The following is a 19,157-nucleotide window of genomic DNA, read 5'->3' as shown; positions in this document are numbered from 1 at the left end:
CTGGCTCTGATTTCAGAGGCCGAGCACTGGCGCAAGATGGAGAGTGGGCCTACCCAGTGGTTTCCGGACTTCTCTTCCTCCTGAGTTTGTACAGCCTCATTGGCATGAACTTTTCGGACCCAGGAATCTTGCATAGAGGTAAGGCCTCAGACTCTTGGGAGAAGGAGGTGGCACCCCAAGGCTGGTGCCTACAGGGGTCATTTGTAAAGGGCTGACCCCACCTGTGGCCTCAGGATCCCTTCTTACCCTGTCATTATTACTTGGGCCCTGGCACTTCATTTCCCAAACCACCGACGTGTGAAAAACAGAATCCTGGAGGTTTTCCAGTTGCTTTAGAAGGGAGGACGGGGCAAGAGAGGCAGCAGGCTCTTCCAACCACGCAATTCCCCCTTCCTCCTTCCCATTTCACACCTGACTCCAAGCACTGATCTCTATTCCGCACGGGGAGCTCCATGTAGAGCTCGTGTGCTAGACAGCCCTTCTCTCTGACTGCAGCCCATCTGAGTGGTCAGCTTGCTCAACAGGGACTGGGGTTCCCCTGCCCTCCTCCTCCCCACCTTCTTGATGCCCAGTGATGCTATGGGGCTGCCCCGAGCATCACAGTGATGCAAGGGCCTCCTCCCTGCCAGGCGCCTTCGAGCAGTACCCTGAGACTATATACAATGCACGAGTCAATGGCAGGTTGTACCACATGCCGTGGTGTCCCACGTGCTGTTTTCACCGCCCGCCCCGAACCTTCCACTGCAAAAGGTGTAACATCTGTGTGGAGGTGAGTGCTCCTCCTGCCTGTCCACTCACCAACCTATCTCCGTGCACCTGGCCAGGACCAGGAACCTCACATCATGAGTGGGCCAGGTGGGGGTATCAGACCATGTTCCCAGAGTGCTTCAAGTGGCTGTCAGCCACTGTTGGTCACTTGTATATGTCATCACCTCTGTGTCTGCACCTGTCCAGGGAGGCTGGCCTTGCTTACACAGGTGTGACATACAACGGGCATCCCCTCTGTGCGGGGCCTGGTGGAGTCGGGGGAGGAAAGGCAGTGACTGTGCCCTCCCCTGGCTTGCTGATACTAGATCCCCAGCCCTTCAGGCTGACTGCTGCCCTGTCCTGGGGATCTTTGCCTGTCTTGGTCTGGGTGTCCCAGTTGGAGGGTTTCCTGGGTTCTGAGTGCATTTCTCTGATGTGCCCCCTACTCTGGTTCACAAGTGCAGACAGCCGGTAGTGGAAGGGTATTTTTTTCATCCTTTTCCAGTACTTGAGGAAACGGAGGCCCAGAGTTTTCATGTCCTGGTCCACGTGACACCAGGCAGGTCTTGTCTCTAAAGACCTCACTCAGGACAGGTGACCTGATGAGCCATGGGGTCCTAACTGTGCTCTCAGCATGGAAATGCCAGGTTCTTGCTGAGATGGGAACCCTTATGTAAGGTCAAGAGCAGGCGGCCTAGAGAGCTGCGTAGGGGAGGCCTCAGGATTAGGGGGTGATGGAGGCCAATCCAGAAGGACCCTCAGACCTGTCTCCTCTCCCCTAGGAGTTCGACCACCATTGCAGGTGGGTGAATAACTGCGTGGGGCACCGAAACATCCGGCTCTACCTGCTACTCCTCATGTCCTTGTGCCTGTATCTGGGTACCGTGCTGGCCACCTGCGTGGTTTTCATCATACACAGGAGGAACATGGCGTTTTTGGACAAAATCATGACGTATCCACACAGTCCCAAGGGCCCACACTGGGAAGAGCTGGTGTGGTGGGGAGGGAGGGGCAAACAGCCCAGTAGGGTCAGGGTGGCAGGGGAGGGGCTGATGTGGGCGGGGCTAGAGGGAGAAGTCACTTGGCAAGACCTGTGAGGGACAGTTGGAAGGCCAGTGGAGTCAGGGACATGGGCGGGGTAGGATGCCTGTGGAGTTAAGAATCTAGGGGCCCACAGAGTAGGGTAATGAAAGTTGAAAAGGGACAGGTGGGAGGACAGAGTGGTAGAGGGAGGTTTCCCTTGGTTCTACTGGACTAACTGTCCAGTCCAGGGAGGGAGAGCCATGAGCGGTGCTATCTGGGGCAGGAGGGTAGGAGGGAGCAGTGGGGTCCAAAGCGGGGCCAGGGAGGAGCTCTTCCGTGGCTTCCCTTCTTAGCCTGTGCACAGCATCCTAGTGGCTGTACCCGCTGGGGCCCTCCTGGTCCCACTCATCCTGCAATTGTTCATCAAGGCAGTGGCAGTGGGCACCGCCAGGCGACCCTATGAGGAGAAGGTAAGTGGTGAGTGCGTGTGCCCTTGGCTGTGTGGAGGCATCTTGCACCTCTTCAATTAGACACTTTGTGCGCTTTCTCCACTGCCCTTGGCCTTGAGGATGCCTCATGAGTCCTTCCAGACCCACCTCTGAAGATGCAGCTCAGATATTTCTATACCCTGGAGCTTGGGTCCATTCTGCCTCCTCGGTGCATTGCATTGAAAGCCTACTGTGTGCTGGGTGTGCTAGGTGGCGGTTATTTGAGGGATGGGTGTAGGGGTGAGTAAGTACATCATGCACTAGTGTTGATAAGCAACCTGCCATCAGAATAACACCCGGAGACACCAGGAACACTCTGAGCAAGGGGTCAGTCCTGAGTGGTGTAGCCGACTGGAAGAGACTGGGAGTTTGGCGAAGCCCATGCTGTAGAGGAGATGCCACTCTCTGTGTCCTAGGTGTGCTTTTGGAGAGGCAGACAGGAGGGCATTGACTGTGCAAGGTACAATTTTGTAGAAAGGCACAGAAATCTGAAAGTAGGGTGTTAACAGAATGATGAAGAAATGGATCCTAGTTCAAACACAAGATGACATGGGCAATGAGGTTGACCCCATGGGGGTCAAGATTAGAAAGGCCCAGAAAGCCAAGCATGGAATTTTGTTTGGAAGAACTGGAAACCTGGGAGCCATGAAAAATTCTGTGAACATGTCATTCATTGAGGGGTAATTAGTAAATTCACCCTTTTTCATCTATAGTTAGGGATTTTGACAAATGACGTTGTGTACTCTCCATCAAGATCAAGGTTAACCAGTTTCACTACCCCAGAAAATCCTTTCATCTCCTGTTGTCATTTTCTCTCCCTGAGTCCTTGTGGTTTTTCTCTTTCCGGAATCATGCATAAATGGTGTTGTGGGCTTTCTAGTCTGGCTTCCTTCACTGAGCAGGATGCATTTGAGATTCGTCTATGTAGTTGCTCACATCAGTAGTTTATTGTCTTTTGTTTCTGTGTAGTATTGTATTTCCCTACAGACTATTTGTACATTCACCAATTGAAGGATTTTTACTTTGCATCTAGGTTTTGGCAGAATTTTTGTTTTCTGTTTGTACCAAAGATTGAACCCAGAGGTGATTAACCACTGAGCGACAATCCCAGCCTCAGCAACTCCAACCCCCAGCACCCTTATGTTTTCTTTTTGAAAAATTTTTAAAATTTTGAGAAAGGGTCTTACTAAGTTGCTTAAGGCTTTCCTAAGTTACTGAGGCTTTGAACTTGTCACCCACTTGCCTTAGCCTCCCAAGCCATTAAAGTCATGGGGAACTGTGCCCAGCCAGTTTCAGACAGTTATAAATAAAGCTGCTACAACAACCATTGATGCATAGACATGTGGACATAAGTTTTCATTTCTGTTGGGTAAATTGTTAAGGGTGGCATTGCTGAGTCATAAGATAAACATATGGGACGTTTTAGATAACAACTCTACTGTTTCTATTTTGTACCAGCAATGAATGAGAATTCCAGTTGCTCCACATCCTCACTAGCATTTGACACTGTCATTGGTCACTATTCTTTTTTGTTTTCAAATTGTAGCCTGTCTAATAAATGAGTAGTGGTATATCACTAGGGCTCCACTCTGTATTTTCCTAATGACTAATGTTGTTGAGCATATTTTCATGTCTTATAAGCCATGGGTATATTGATGGTGAAGTGTTTGCTCCAAACTTTTCCCCATTTTTTAAAAAAAAACTGTGTTATTTTTTATTGAGTTTTAGGTGTTCTCTATACTGGATTCAGATCTATGTGTTGCAAATCTTTTCTTGCAATTCATGGCTTGATATTTCATTTTCTTCATCGCATCTTCCAAAGAGCAGGAGTCCTTAGTGTTGATGTTTTTCCAGCACTGAGGATTGAACCAGGGGTGCTCGACCACTGAGCTTCTTCCCCAGCATTCGTTGTTGTTCACTCTGAATGGAACTTCATGTCCTGTGGAGCAGTTTCATTGCTTTCTTCCCCATCTATCTTTATTGCTTTTTCTTTGAGCATCCACTAGGAATCATAGGAGTGGGCATCTTTGCCCTGGGATTCCTTTAGTGTGGCAATCACTTGACTAAAGGCTCTTTCAGGAAGATTGGTGGGCAGCATCAGTGGGGGAGGGGAAGCTGCAGACCCAGATAGCAGAACAGACAGAGGAGCCTGTCTGCTCATCACCTCTCATCCTTTTAGTCAGCACCCCACCACTGCCATATGTGGTTCCCTCCCACCTGTGACTCCTGTGCTTGGTCCTTATTCCTCAGCCCTGTGGTCTGCCTGTCTTCTCCTCTCTCCAGCTTCTAGTATCATCATTGAGTTTGCCTGGCAGCCTGTTCCCTTCCTCCATCCTGTGGTTCTTCCATCCCTAGGTCAGGCCATAGTCCATTGCTCTTCCTCCTCTGCTCAGGGTGAGGCCTTCCAAGTCCAGGATCCCCAAGTCTCAAGGGGCCGAAATGTGGTCTGCATTCTAAGATTCACCAGACAGGGCTCCTTTCTATTAATGGCAGCACTAATTTCAGGCACTGATCCCATGTTCCAACTTTCACTCCCACCATTCTCCATTCCCTGTCTGCAACTCCTTCTAGACTCACTTGCTTGGTGGTTGGTGGCAAAGACTCTGGTGAAGACCACATAAGTTCAAATCGCAGCTCTAGAACTGAGCAGCAGGGAGACCTGGGGTATGCTACATAGCCCCTGGTCACTCATTTTCGCTATCTGTAAAACAGGGAATTGTGGGTTAATTCATGTAAACCTCATAGAACAGTGGCTGGTACCAGAGAGTGCCGTGTGTGCTGCTGTTACATCACTACCATTCCTTCCCATGGTCATCTACACATGTTTGTGCTCAGCTTAAATGTCACACAAGTCCCAGCCTTAACATCCCAGGCCTCCACTCCACCTGTTGTACCTTCTGGACCTTATTTCCTGAAAGAGTTGCCCTTGCTCACTAGCTCCCCCTTCACTTCCTGGCCCAAGTCAGCCCAGCCCTTGCTGTCAGGATGATGCTCTCATTAATGGCCAAATTCAGCAGACATCTTCAGACTACTCTTTCTGGTCTAGACACAGCCTCTGAAACCAGAAGTCGCTGTCTCAGCACTTAACTCTCTGGGCTTCTCCTCTGCATGTATCTGGGTGGTTTGAGCTGTGTTGCCTACGTGGTTCCCAAGATACTCTCTCTCTGCTCTTCCCTTTCCACTCCCCTTGGTGCACAGGGCCTCAGGTTGCAACAGCTGCCCTCACCCACTGAAAGTAGGTTGGCCATGCTGTTTGCAGGGTGCTTTCCATCCCCAGTGCAGTGACGGGGCTTTGTTTCTTTGCTACTCAGTATTGAACCCAGGGGCACTTTACCACTGAGCTACATTCCCAGTCCCTGCTACTTATTATTATGAATCAGGGTCTCACTAAGTTGCTGAGGCTGGTCTCAAACCTGCCTTAGTTTCCCAAGTCACTGGGATTCCACGTGTGTGCCACCGTGCCTGGTTGGACAGAAGCATTTTTGATGCCCTGAAATATTTCGGATGGGGGTGCATCTCAGTGGTAGAGTGTGTGCTTAGCATGTGCAAGGCCCTGAATTCTTCAATCCCCAGCACACAGAGAAAAGACATCTGAATCAATGAGTGAACCATCAAACAGAAGAATCAACATTTGGGGATAGAAGGAAAGAGGAAAGGAACAGAGAGAAGCCTGGTGCCCTGACCCCCCAGGATAAGGAGAAGAAGGAGAGGCAGCAGGAAGTTGGGCAGAAGATGGGGCAAGAAGAAGATGCCGCTGGATTTTGGTCCTGTGGAGTGTGAGGGTGTTTGAGACACAGAATGGGAGCAGGAGCCCCAAGAGTGGAGCCAGTGAGAGAGGCTGGTCTGGGTGCCTCAGAGCTGTTGGATTCCAGTTGGTGTGTGATAGGGTTGCATGTGGGGGGAGGATGGTATTCACATTTACTGCTCTGTTCTTAGAAATTTACTATCATTCCTTAAACATTTTCTATACTTTATGTACGATATTTTCTACACATGATATATATCTAATCAAATATTCTTTCTCAAAGTTTAAAGATTCTGTAATTTTTTAATGCTCCACTATTAATTAATTTCTTCTGGTACTAGGGATTGAACCCACAGGTGCTTTACCACCAAAGCTGCATCCCTAATCCTTGCTCTATTTTGTTTTGAGATAGGGTGTCACTAAATTGTTGAGGGCCTTGCTAAGTTGTTGAGACTGGCCTTGAACTTGTGATCCTCCAGCCTCAAAATCCCAATTCCCTGGGGTTACAGGTGTGTGCCACTGTACCTGGTGGTATACTCATTTCTTAAGTACTGTGAACACCTTAAAGGAGGCAGAACCTCATAGAGGACATTGATTTGAGTTGCTTTCTGGACATATTCCAGAGCTGTTCTGGTGTGGAATCGTCTTTCCTTCAGGGGAGGAGAGTGTTGAAGATGAAAGTCTTCATGTGTAGGCCATTGGAGACTTGGGGTGGATAGAGGTGCTGCTGGGCCACTTTCCATTATAAAAGAGTATTTGCTACTTAAAGTTCATGAAGTTGGGGTGAAACTCAACCTGTTCTGGAAGGAGGAGTGGTCGAGACTGATGGATGGACTCAGGGGAAAGAGAAAGTAGATTAAGGGAGAGGAGAAGCCAGTCAGAGTCCTGGGAAGGACATGACCTTTGAGTTTGACCTTTCCTGCTTTGTGTACAGAAGGTCTTCAGCTCAGATTTTCTTGGAAAATCTGATTTTTGACTAGGGAAATATGTCTGGGCATCCCCTGCTGCCACTGGTCTCCCAGATAGTGAAACTCAATGAAGGTAGATTTTTAGAAAAATCGAGAGGTAAGAGAGTCAAGTGGGAGTGGGGTGGTGACACGATCTTTGGATCAGTTGAGCAGAACAGCACGGGACAGACCTTAAAAGGTACCTGGAAGGATGAGGTGAGAGGACAGGTGAGGCCAATGGAGACAGAGCAAGGATCCTACAAAGGGAAGCACTAGGGGATGAGGAGCCCTGAGAAGGCAGGAGAGGTGGGTGCTGGGTCAGCACTGTCTGGGGACAGCTGCTCACAAGTGGGTTGAGGGAGGTCACGCTTCCTGGGAGCCTGGGAAGGCAGGAGGCCCTGGGTCACTCTTGGGCACCCCTGTACCTAGAGCCTGGCCACAGGCCCAGGTTGAGCCCTGGATTGACTGACCAACTTAGCCAGGGTCCCTGGGAGATGGCCGTGTCCAGTCCTGCTGATTCTGAGCTCCTCTTCCCTTCCTCATCTCCCTCCAGTATGACAAGGCATTCAATGTGGGCTGCCCGAGAAATTGTTACATCGCACTCTGTGCACCCTTGGGACCTAAGTAAGTTGGTAAACCAAGGGCTCAAGTGGTGGACACTGGGGCTGGTGGGCGGGGGGGGGTTGATGCTGGGTCTAGTTCCCTGGTCCCTGTCCCCAGCTCCCAGCCTTAACACTCCTGTTCCTTTCCTTTGGGGTTTTCTCCAGGGCACTCTGGGAGTTTCTGGGAATTTCACTCTTCCTTGGTGTTGTAGGTTCTTGCCCCAAGAAATGTGCTCGAGGGGAATGGCAGCCTAGATAAGGCTCCTGGATGAGAGCCCTGGGCTCTGTCTTTCCCAGCTGAGGGTGAGAGTGGTCAGGGAGACCAGGCCAAGGTGGGTAGTGACTCCTTGCATTTGGCCTGTTGCTTCCCAGGTACATGTCCGAGGCGGTCTGCATTCAGGTGGACCAGGGGACCAACTGGGGGCCAAAAGAACTCCTTAAAGACCTCCTTTGGCCCAGGTGCACCACTCAGGCCCCCCCAAGGAGTGGCAAGGCTGCACCTGTACAGAAGGTAAGGAGTATCGGGTGTGCTTTGAACCTTGGGGGTCTGTGGTTGCACATGTGTTGGGAGAAGCCCCGGATGTATGGCTGGCCCTAAAGCTGAAGCACTTGGAGCATAAGGAGTGGGATTATGGACCTGGAGGGTGCAGGGTCCAGGTCACAGGGCTTCAGAGCACATCCAGGTGTCCCTGGATAGAGAAAGAGAAAAGACTAAAACACACTTTCTGGTTGGCTTTGTGTCAGTCCTTACTTTTTTGGTCTTCAGTTTCCTCATCTATTAATGAAGACTGAGACTAGTCCAGTAGTTTATGTGTTAAAGAAAATTCTGTTTCTTTTATATGTGTGTGTGTATGTGTATTGTTTGTGTGTATGTGTGTATGTATGTACATGTATAAATATCAGTTGTAGATGGACACATATATTTATTATATTTGTTTATTTTTATGTGGTGCCATGGATTGAACCTAGTTCCTCATGCATGCTAGGCAAGCACTCTACCCCAGAGCCACAACCCCAGCACTCCAGATTCTTTATTTATGGAAATTTTTGACATAAAATGTGAAACATTTGTGTGGAGCATTAGGTGTACAGTGGGGTGGGTAACCCACAGTGCCCCCCATGGTCCCTTGCTGTGATGTGGTGCCAGCTCTCTTCCTTGTCCTGCCTCTAGGCATCCAGGGACTTGACTGTGAGCTGTGGGGTGGAGGATAGGGAGATCCCTCATGTACTGACTCTGATTTTAGCTTCTCATCAGCCCAGTGGTGCATTGGGAGGCTTCCAAGGGAGGCTTGGCCTCCTATTCTCCCTTCACACCCAGCAATGCCAGGACAAGCAGCAGAAGTTCATCCCCTGACCCCCATGTGGGGGGTCTCTTGTTCCTGAGTCCTCACTCCCCTGTTGAGAGTGCCAAGACCCCCATGTCTGTTATATACACATATTTTGTGCTGCTTCCTATGGCAGCTGTGCCTATGTGTCCTAGGTTCAGGGAAGTGTGGGTGGAGGCTCTGAGGGGCTGGGACAGAGCCCTCCTGGAAGGGAAGATCCTTGCTCTCTGGAGACTCAAGCTCATGAACCAACACTGCCTGACTCTTTGCCCTTGGGCAAGACATTCAGCATGTCTCTCATCCTTAAAATGTGGCAACAGTAATAATCACAGTCACTGACCTGGCTGGCTTCCTGGCAAGGGCTTCAGATGGACAATACCCACCAGCGTGGGTAATACCAAGTGTGCCGGAAAGGATTCCATATAATAGGAAGGGAACTTGTTTATTATGAGTCCTAATAGGATAGTAGATTACTCAGAAATTACAAAGTTTCAGTTAAACATGAGTAAGTTTTGGAGATATAATGGTCAATAAGGTTGTTCCAGTTAATTTACTGCACACTTGAAAACTGATAATATAGTTGGGTACAGCGGTGCCCATCTATAAGCCCAGCTACTCAAGAAACTGAGGCAGGAGGATCACAAGTCAAGGATCAGTAACTTAAAGAGAATTATTTTCTGTATCAAAGAAAAGTTTTGAGGATGTAGGTCAATGGTAACACACCCCTGAATTGAATCCTAAGATGTGGAAAAGGAAAGAAAAATTGACTATAAGTTTTGTGGGTTTTCTGTTTGTTTGAGGTGGAGTTACCAGTATGTTGGCCAGGCCAGTCTTGAACTTCTGAGGTCAAGCAAACCTCCTATGTCAGTGTGCTGAGTCCTGGAAGGCAGGTGTGCACCACTGGACTGGCTAGAAAAGGGATTGTAAACTGGGTTTGGCGGCACATGACTAATTCCAGCAACTCAGGAACTGAGGCACCTTTAGGCCAGCCTCTGCAATTAGCAAGACTGTATCTCAAAATAAGAAGAGCTAGGGAAAAAGCCAAGTGGTAGGATGTCCTTAGGCTAAACCCCCCAGTGCTGGGGGAAAATGTGTGTATACACACATACACACACACACATACACACACACAATACACTCTCTCTCACACACACACACACACATACACATAGATATAAAGATATATACACACACATATATATATTTTATTATATAGGAAGATTAGGAGATTTTAGATTTCTGCTTTGGGGCTAGTATGAATAAGCATGAAAACTCATGTCCTTGAGCATGCTAGGCAAGAGCTCTACCATTGAGCCACACCAGAGACCTTACATTTAAATTTGGGTTATTTTCTCACTGTTAGTTATTAGAGTACCCCACTTTTATCTCTTTTTTCCCCATTTTTTTGGGCGTGAGGGGGCTTCCTGTGATGCTCAGACTGGTCTCAAATTCGTGGGCTGCAGTGACTCTCCTGCTCCTGATTTCTGAGCAGGGGGGATTACAGGTGCATGCCACCACACTTGGCTGTACAATCTCATATTTATAAGACATTTTACATGAGATAGGAATCCCAGAATAAAAAAGAGCAATTTAAGATGACTGGGCATAGTGATGTCTGCCTATCATCCCAGTAGCTCAGGAGGCTGAGGCAAAAGGATCATAAGTTTGAGACCAGCCTGGGCAGTTTTAGCAAGACCCTACCTCAAAGTAAAAAGGGCTGGGAATGTAGCTCAGTGGTATAATGCTCCTGGCTTCAATACCTAGTACTTCCAAAAACAATTTAAAGAATAAAAACATTAGGGCTAGGGATGTGGCTCACTGTTACAGTGCTTTCCCAGCAGGCTTGAAGCCCTGGGTTAGAGCCTTAGCACTATATAAAAATAAATAAAATAAAGGTATTGTGTCCATCTACAACTAATATATTTTTTTAAATAAACATGAAAGCTGGGCTTTGTGGCACATGCCTGTATTTCCAGCTACTCTGCAGACTGATACATAAAGATCACTTGAGTCCATGAGTTTGAGATAAGCCTGGGGAAATTGGTGAGACTGTAAATCCCGAATAATAATAGTATTAATGATCATAATAATAATGATAATAACTTGTGTAGCCAAGCACGTTGGTTCACCCTGTAATCCCAGAGGCTCCACGTAGTGGTAGGATGATCACAGGTTTGATACATGTGTTGGGGTCTTAACAAGACTCTTGTCCCAAATTTGCAAAAGGGTAGAGGACTGGGGATGAAGCTCTGTGTTAAAGCACCCTTGGATTCAGTCCCCAGTCCAGCAGATGGGGGAGGAAAAAGCCAATTTTCTCCATAACATTAAGACCTTGGAAGTAAAGGTAACTTGTGGTAATGTTTAGCAGGTGCTTACCAGCTTGATGCCCTGGGTTTAATCCCAAATACCAAACAGCAAAAAAAAAAAAAAAAAAAAAAGTAAATAAATAAATAAATAAATAAAATAAAAACAAATAAAGTAAAAACCCTTTATGTGTATATCCCAAATCACAAATGAATATCTTACTTTTTCAAATACATACATTTTGACTCAGAAATGTAATATTTAGCATGTGTGTCCTTGGGGAACCAGAGAACAGCACATATTATGGGTTTTGTCCCATTATTTAGCTAGCAAAATGTTTTAAAAAATCAACTCAAATATCATTAGTAGTAAATTGATTAAAAATATGGCATGACCATGTAATGTACTACAAGATTATTTGAAATGAATTTAGCGGAAAAAACTGTAATGTTTTCCTGGGTTCAGTGGAGCATGATTGTAATCCCAGCAGCTTGTGAGACTGATTTAGGAGGTTTGCAAGTCCAAAGCCAGACTCAGCAACTAATCGAGGAACTAAGCAATTTAGTGAGACCCTGTCTCAAAAAATAAAAAAGGCTGAGGGTATGGCTGAGTGGTTGAGTGCCCCTGAATTTAATCCCTGGTACTCCTCCTCCTCCCCACCAAAAAAGATCTTAAACAGTAATCACTGTATAAAGTGGGTTCTTGGTTTCAAAACACTACATTTGTATTCCCTGAATTGCTGAGGTTGGAATGAGCCTGCCATCCTGTGTTCTCTGTCTAAGCCTAGAGAAGAACCAGACATAAGAAAGGATCCTTCTTTCTGTCTGCTGTCCCTGACTTTTGCTCTTGGCTTAAGCCTTTTCAATTAGGAGCTACTCTGGTAGGTGAAGAACAAGGGGAAATACAGGTTTGACACTTCTGTCCCTCTCCCCAAACAAACCCAGCACTCCATTCCCATTCCTCTGTTTGGATCTTTCCTGTTGATTTACAAAATAAATATGGAAAAGTAGAGTATTAGAAAACAAGACCATTTAGATTTTAGTCAAATCTAAAATTATGTGTATGGGTTTGTTTTATGTATGTTGATGTTTATCTCTGAAAATGGATAGTATTAGAGCAATTCAAACCACAACTCATGTCTGAATTTCTCTTTGTTAGGGCATGGCAGAGCAGGGGGCTCAGTTGCCACAAACCTTCAGGGTCCTCAAAGGAAAGCCAACGGAGCATCCTCTAGCTGTGCGGGGTGTCAACAAGTATTATAACGCCAGCACCTTGAAGAAGAAAAATCTCAGATTTCCTCCTACTGGTGAGACCTCAGACTGTGGTAAAAGACTGAATCCCATGGAAACTTGTGAAGCACTGATAGATAAAAAGATCATTTCTGGAAAAATAAAAGGCTACACTTTTTTGTTCCTATTTCTCCTACATAGATACTCTTTTTGTCAACTGTCTGGATGGCTCTTGAACATCATCTGGAGATTGAGGATTTCATTGATCTCATAATTTTGTTAGAACTGGAATTGGATCTGTTACATAGTTTTCCACATTTCTTATACATTATAATTCAACATGTTAGTGGGATTCACACTTGTTCCATGTTGTTACATTTACTTGGGTTTTTTTTTTTTCTCCTCACGGGTTTAAATGTTTTTTAGTTGAGAAGGAAAAATTGTTGATTTCTAGACATGTTTATGCTAGAGATATGTTTATTGCCAGTAGCCTAGAAGGAATTTTTGCTTTATAAATGCATAGACCTTGAAATAAAAAGTATTTTCTATTCAAATATTATAAAAATAAACATCTTACCTCAAAAAATTTATTCTTCAGAATTAGAATCTAAGTGGGTAAGAAGTAAAATATACTGGATTTTTAACAACAGTTTGTGTAAGGCAGCATTGGAATGAAGTCCACGAGGTGCAGTTGGTTGACTGATCCCTGGTATGTCTTTGGAGATTTAGTTAGACTCCCCTTCTCCTCGCTGGTTCTGCTGCTTTCTCTTCTTTGCACTGAACTTTAAAAGATGCAACATCATTTCTCTCATTTCTCTCTGTGCAGATTTTGCCCATTACAACCCCAAGATATCTAATTTTTATTTAATATGCTTTCCATCTCTAAAGTCATTATATAGTTTTAAAAGTAATCTAAGTATGCAAAAATCATATGTGGTTGGATTAATTGTATTTAATATGTTTACATCATCACAGAGAGAAAGGCTATGTTCAAAATAGAAATAGACTTCTTTGCAACTAATACTGATCTTGACCTTTTCTATAAATAACTTATCTGGTATCCTTAGGAAAAGCTCGTACTTTTACCTAGAACTTCTGAGTCAACTAGCAAGTTGCATTTTACAAAGAAACAAACCATGTCAAAATTCTTTTCCCACTTGCCATGTTTGGTGGCTTTATATCCCCTTGCTCTTTGATACTCAAGAGTATTTGTCATATCACCTTTAGTGCTTAAGAAAGTATCTTAAACAAGGAATGTATTATTTTAATACAGCTTGGGTGGGTATGGGTTTCATTACACTTTGGTGGGGGCTGGGTACCGGGGGTTGAACCCAGGGTCACTCAACCCCTGAACCACATCCCCAGCTCTATTTTGTGTGTTATGTAGAGGCAGGGTCGCACTGAGTTTCTAAGCACCTAGCTAAATTGCTGAGGCTGGCTTTGAACTCAAGATCCTCCTGTCTTTGCCACTTAGGCCGATTGGATTACAGGCATGGAAATACCAGGCCAGGGCTCCATTACATTTTAATAACTTCATTGAAGTATAATTTACATACCATGAAATCCAATCATTTGAAAGATCAATTCAGGTTTTACCAAATGTATTTTTTTAAGGTTTGCTTAAGATTATAGAGTTAGTAGCTGAGTCTTATTAAATTATTATTTTTGTTACTATTACTGTCATATTTCTAGAGAAGTAATTCTACTTAAAATGAAATCGGTTTTAACACATTTCAGATGCTCCTCATTTATATTATTTATTATATTATAGAAAAGTTTTCTGTGATACATTGTTAACATTCCTTTCCCTTTCACTTTCAGAGAAGGATTGCTTCCCTTCTGGAACACCAGCAGTAAGTTGATGATGTATTTCTTATAGTTCTTGCTCTAATTAATGTTACCAAAAGAAATCTGTTTTTCATTTTTTTAATTTCTAAAATAAGAGGTAGGGCTGGGGTAGTGGCTCAGTGTTAGTGTGCTTGCCTGGCATGCATGAGGCACTGGGTTCCATTCTCAGCACCACATACAAATAAATAAAATAAGGGTTCATCAACAACTTTTAAAAAAAGTTTAAAAAAATAAAATAAGAGGTAAAGAAATGTTTAATGTTTCTAAATAGCACTCCAGAATATTTATCATAATGTTTATTTACTTTTCCATATTTCAGAAAATCATCTTTAATTTTAATTGAATATATTGGAAGCAGTGAGGATTAATCATTTAAAAATTAGCTATGGAAAAAATAACTTCTTAAAGTTTGTTTTAAAAAAAGAGACCTGGTCACCTTTTAATCTTTGACTTTTCCTGGCTTGTCTTCCTTTGCTCCTGAACACAGCTGAACACCAATGGACCGGAAACATCAGCAATAGTAATGGAGGAAGAGGATGGTGATGGAGAGGTGCAGCCTTTCACTGCCCCACAACGTGGCCACACAAGACCAGTGAGTGACTAATGACCTGGTGTGCACATCTGTGCATGTGTGTTTGAAAAACAGCTGTTTGCATTTGACTTTCAGAGATAATTTCAAAAAGGCTTCAACTTTAACATATTTTACTATGAGAAGATTAATTTAAGATTAGAGTTTTTACCTAAAGAGTACTCATCAAAAACCACTTTTTTGAATAATAAAAATCAATGGTTTCTTTAAAAGAATACTTAACTCACTGGGTTTTTTCTTTCCATGCTTTGCCCCCCTTTCCAGAGAGATCAACTATTGCTGTGTTTTTTCTCTGTTTCATAATGTGGGTAACTCTTCTACCTAAAACTTAAATGTTTCTTCTTCCCCATCTTATGTACTTTATTTCTCCTTTTGACATTTCCCTCAAAGCATTGATGGCATTCTAAAGACAGTTGAGAGTGAAATTCCTCACCTGCTGAGGGAGAATTTCAGCAGTAATGAGCTCAGGTGGAGCCAGGGAGAGAAGTACTAAGGGGAATGGTCTGTGATGTGGTGGCTCTGAGGACCGCCATTGGATTCCCATCTCATGACAGATGGCTACGTTTTCTATATTCCTTACAACTGGCTCTTTGAAATGAAAGGGAGAGTATGCAATATATTTGTGTAAAATGTTATGAGACTGGATTAATGATAGATTATTGTAGTGGAAACTACCACAGTGAAACATAAAGATAGAAATGAAAACAACTTTTAAATTCAATAGCATCAGTGAGCTGTGAGACAGTTTCAAGGGTTTTCATGATGTGTAATGAAGTTCTGATAGAAAAAACCAACCCAAAAAATCTATCTCCCAAAAGCTATTAACCGCTTCCTCAAATAAAGTCAAGTCAAAAGCACCTCTACCAACCTGAATAAATAAATGTCTTGTCTCTTATAAAAGTATCTTTAAAAGATAAAACCATTTAACTAAAAATAATAACAGTAAAGGCAGGAGATATGTATATAAAATGACAATAAGAGCTTCCAGGCCAAGAACAAGAACCCTAAGATTATTGTCCTGTGTGACATGGGGTGTCACATGATGGTGGAGGGTGATCATTCAAAGATGCAAACATTCAATAATAAGAGGGAGTCTTACCTAATCACTAAGCAGCTTAAGGCCCTGGGTTTAATCCCAAACACCAAACACACACACACAAAAAAAATTTGTTTAAAAATCCCTTCATGTATCTATCCCAAATCACAAATGAATATGTTACTTTCACCTACATACCTTTTGACCCAGAAATGCAATTTTTAGCATGTGTGTCCTAGGGAAACCATAGAACAGCATAGATTATGGATTGTGTCCCATTATTTTGATAGCAAAATGTAGCAAAAAGTCAACTCAAATATCATTAGTAGTAAATTAATTAAAAATATGGCATGACCATTTAATGTACTACTAGATCATTTCAAATGAATTTAAGGGAAAAAAAGTGTAATATATTGCTGGGTTCAGTGGAGCATGACTGTAATCGCAGAAGCTAGTGAGGCTGACTTAGGAGGTTTGCAAGTTCAAAGGCAGACTCAGCAATAAGCGAGGAACTAAGCAATTTAGTGAGACCCCTGTCTCAAAAATGAAAAAGGGTGAGGGTATGGCTAAGTGGTTGAGTGCCCCCTGAATTCAATCCCTTGTACTCCTCCTCCTCCCCGCCTAAAAAGATCTGAAACAGTAAACACTGTATAAAGTGGGTTCTTGGTTTCAAATCCCTATTTTTGTATTCCTTGAAGTGCTGAAGTTGGAATGGGCCAGCCGCCCTGTGTTCTGTATCTGTGTAAAGTTCGAGCAGAACCAGACATAAGGAAGCATTCTTCTTCCTGTTTGCTGTCCCCTGACTTATGCTCTTGGCTTAAGCCTTTTCCATTAGGAGCTACTCTGGTGGGTGATGAACAAGAGGAAATACAGGTTTGACACTTCTGTCCCTCTCCCCAAACAAACCCAGCACTCCATTCCCATTCCGTTGTTTGGATCTTTCCTGTTGATTTGCAAAATAAATATGGAAAAGTAGAGTTTTAGAAAACGAGACCATTTAGAATTTAGTCAAATCTAAAATTATGTGTATGGGTTTGTTTTGTGTATGTTGATGTTTATGTCTGAAAATGGATAGTATTAGAGCAATTCAAACCACAACTCATGTCTGAATTTCTCTTTGTTAGGGCATGGCAGAGCAGGGGGCTCAGTTGCCACAAACCTTCAGGGTCCTCAAAGGAAGGCCAACGGAGCATCCTCTAGCTGTGCAGGGTGTCAACAAGTGTTATAACGCCAGCACCTTGAAGAAGAAAAATCTCAGCTTTCCTCCTACTGGTGAGACCTCAGACAGTGGTAAAAGACTGAATCCCATGGAAACTTGTGAAGCACTGATAGATAAAAAGATCATTTCTGGAAAAATAAAAGGATAAACTGTATTGTTTCTACTTTCTCCTACATAGATACTGCTTTTTGTCAACTGTCCGGATGGCTCTTGAACATCATCTGGAGATTGAGGATTTCATTGATCTCATAATTTTGTTAGGAATGGAATTGGATCTGTTACATTTTCCCCCATATTTCTTATACATTATAATTCAACATGCTAGTGAGATTCACACTTGTTCCATGTTGTTACATTTACTTGGGTATTTTTTTTCCTTCTCACGGGTTTAAATGATTTTTAGTTGAGAAGGAAAAATTGTGGATTTCTAGACATGTTTATGCTAGAGATATGTTTATTGTCAGTGGCCTAGAAGGAATTTTTGCTTTATAAATGCATAGACCTTGAAATAAAAAGTATTTTCTATTCAAAAATTACATGCAAATACATAAAAATAAATACCTTACCTCAAAGGATTTATTCCTCAGAATTAGAATCTCAGTGAGTAAGAGTTGAAGTATACTAAATTTTTAAAAACAGTTTGTGTAAAGTAGCATCGGTGGAATGGAGTCCATGTGGTGCAGTTGGTTGAGCGATCCCTGGAATGTCTTTGGAGATTTAGTTAGACTCTCCTTCCCCAAGCTGGTTCTGCTGCTTTCTCTTCATTGCACTGTACATTAAAAGATGCAACATCGTTTCTCCCATTTCTCTCTGGGTAGATTTTGCCCATTACAACCCCAAGATATATAATTTTTATTTAATATGTTTTCCGTCTCTAAGTCATATATATAGTTTTTAAAAATAATCTAAGTATGCAAAAATCATATGTGGTTGGATTAATTGTATTTAATATGTTTACATCATCACAGAGAGAAAGGCTATGTTCAAAAAAGAAGTAGAGTTCTTTGCAAGTAATACTGATCTTGACTTTTTCTATAAATAACTTACCTGGTATCCTTAGGAAAAGCTCGTACTTTCACCTAGAACGTCTAAGTCAACTAGTAAGTTGCATTTTACAAAGAAACAAACCATGTCAAAAAGAATTCTTTTCCCAGTTGCCATGTTTGGTGGCTTTATATCACCTTGCTCCTTGGTACTCAAGAATATTTGTCAAATCACCTTTACTGCTTAAGAAAGTATCTTAAAGAAGAAATGTTTTATTTTAATACAGCTTGGGTGGGTATGGTTTTCATTACACTTTGGTGGGGGCAGGGTACCAGGGATTGAACCCAGGGTCACTCAACCCCTGAACCACATCCCCAGCTCTATTTTGTATGTTATGTAGAGGCAGGGTCGCATTGAATTTCTAAGCACCTAGCTAAATTGCTTAGGCTGGCTTTGAACACAATATTCTCCTGTCTCTGCCTCTTGAGCCCTTTGGATTATAGGCATGGAATTACCAGGCTAGTTCTCCATTATATTTTAATAACTTGATTGAAGTATAATTTACATACCATGAAATCCAGTCATTTGAATGATCAATTCAGGTTTTTCAAAATGTATTTTAAGGTTTCATTAAGATTAAAGAGTTAGTAGCTGAGTCTCATATAAATTTTATTTTTAAGTTACTATTACTATCATATATCTAGAGAAGTAATTCTACTTAAAATGAAATCAGTTTTAACACATTTCACTTGCTCCTCTTTTATATTATTTTTCTTTTTGTCATAGAAAAGTTTTCTGTGGTAAATTGTTAACATTCCTTTCCCTTTCATTTTCAGAGAAGGATTGCTTCCCTTCTGGAAGACCAGCAGTAAGTTGATGATGTATTTCTTATAGTTCTTGTTCTAATTAAGGTTACGAAAACAAATTTTTTTTTTTAATTTCTAAAATAAGAGGTAGGGCTGGGGTTGTGGCTCAGTGTTAGTGTGCTTGCTTGGCATGCATGAGACACTGGGTTCCATTCTCAGCACCACATACAAATAAATAAAATAAGGGTTCATCAACAACTTTTAA

General features: G+C 43.2%; 1 protein-coding gene across 13 annotated transcripts in view; it reads left to right on the top strand.

Annotated features, from left to right (window-relative positions):
• The window catches only part of LOC144372236 (palmitoyltransferase ZDHHC19-like), an 86,752-nt gene that overhangs the window by 44,012 nt on the left and 23,583 nt on the right, over positions 1-19,157 (top strand). For 9 of the 13 annotated variants that reach the window (XR_013432292.1, XM_078035604.1, XM_078035606.1 and 6 more), the window contains 11 exons: positions 17-138; positions 630-769; positions 1,530-1,699; positions 2,135-2,240; positions 7,504-7,574; positions 7,925-8,063; positions 12,340-12,487; positions 14,232-14,263; positions 14,746-14,850; positions 17,008-17,155; positions 18,923-18,954. Coding sequence is in view for 11 of the 13 variants with exons in the window: in XM_078035604.1 (XP_077891730.1) it covers positions 17-138; positions 630-769; positions 1,530-1,699; positions 2,135-2,240; positions 7,504-7,574; positions 7,925-8,063; positions 12,340-12,487; positions 14,232-14,263; positions 14,746-14,850; positions 17,008-17,155; positions 18,923-18,954 (1,213 nt within the window). In the remaining 2 variants the exon portion in view is untranslated. Of the gene's footprint in view, positions 1-16; positions 139-629; positions 770-1,529; positions 1,700-2,134; positions 2,241-7,503; positions 7,575-7,924; positions 8,064-12,339; positions 12,488-14,231; positions 14,264-14,745; positions 14,851-15,111; positions 16,056-17,007; positions 17,156-18,922; positions 18,955-19,157 lie in introns of those variants that run through there. The other 4 variants (XR_013432294.1, XM_078035613.1, XM_078035611.1 and 1 more) reach the window with 4 other exon arrangements.

Source organism: Ictidomys tridecemlineatus, assembly GCF_052094955.1.
Source record: "Ictidomys tridecemlineatus isolate mIctTri1 chromosome 3 unlocalized genomic scaffold, mIctTri1.hap1 SUPER_3_unloc_1, whole genome shotgun sequence".
In the NCBI taxonomy this organism is placed as follows: domain Eukaryota; kingdom Metazoa; phylum Chordata; class Mammalia; order Rodentia; family Sciuridae; genus Ictidomys; species Ictidomys tridecemlineatus.
Note: the sequence above shows the minus strand (reverse complement) of the source record. Positions and strands in the feature narration are given on the sequence as shown.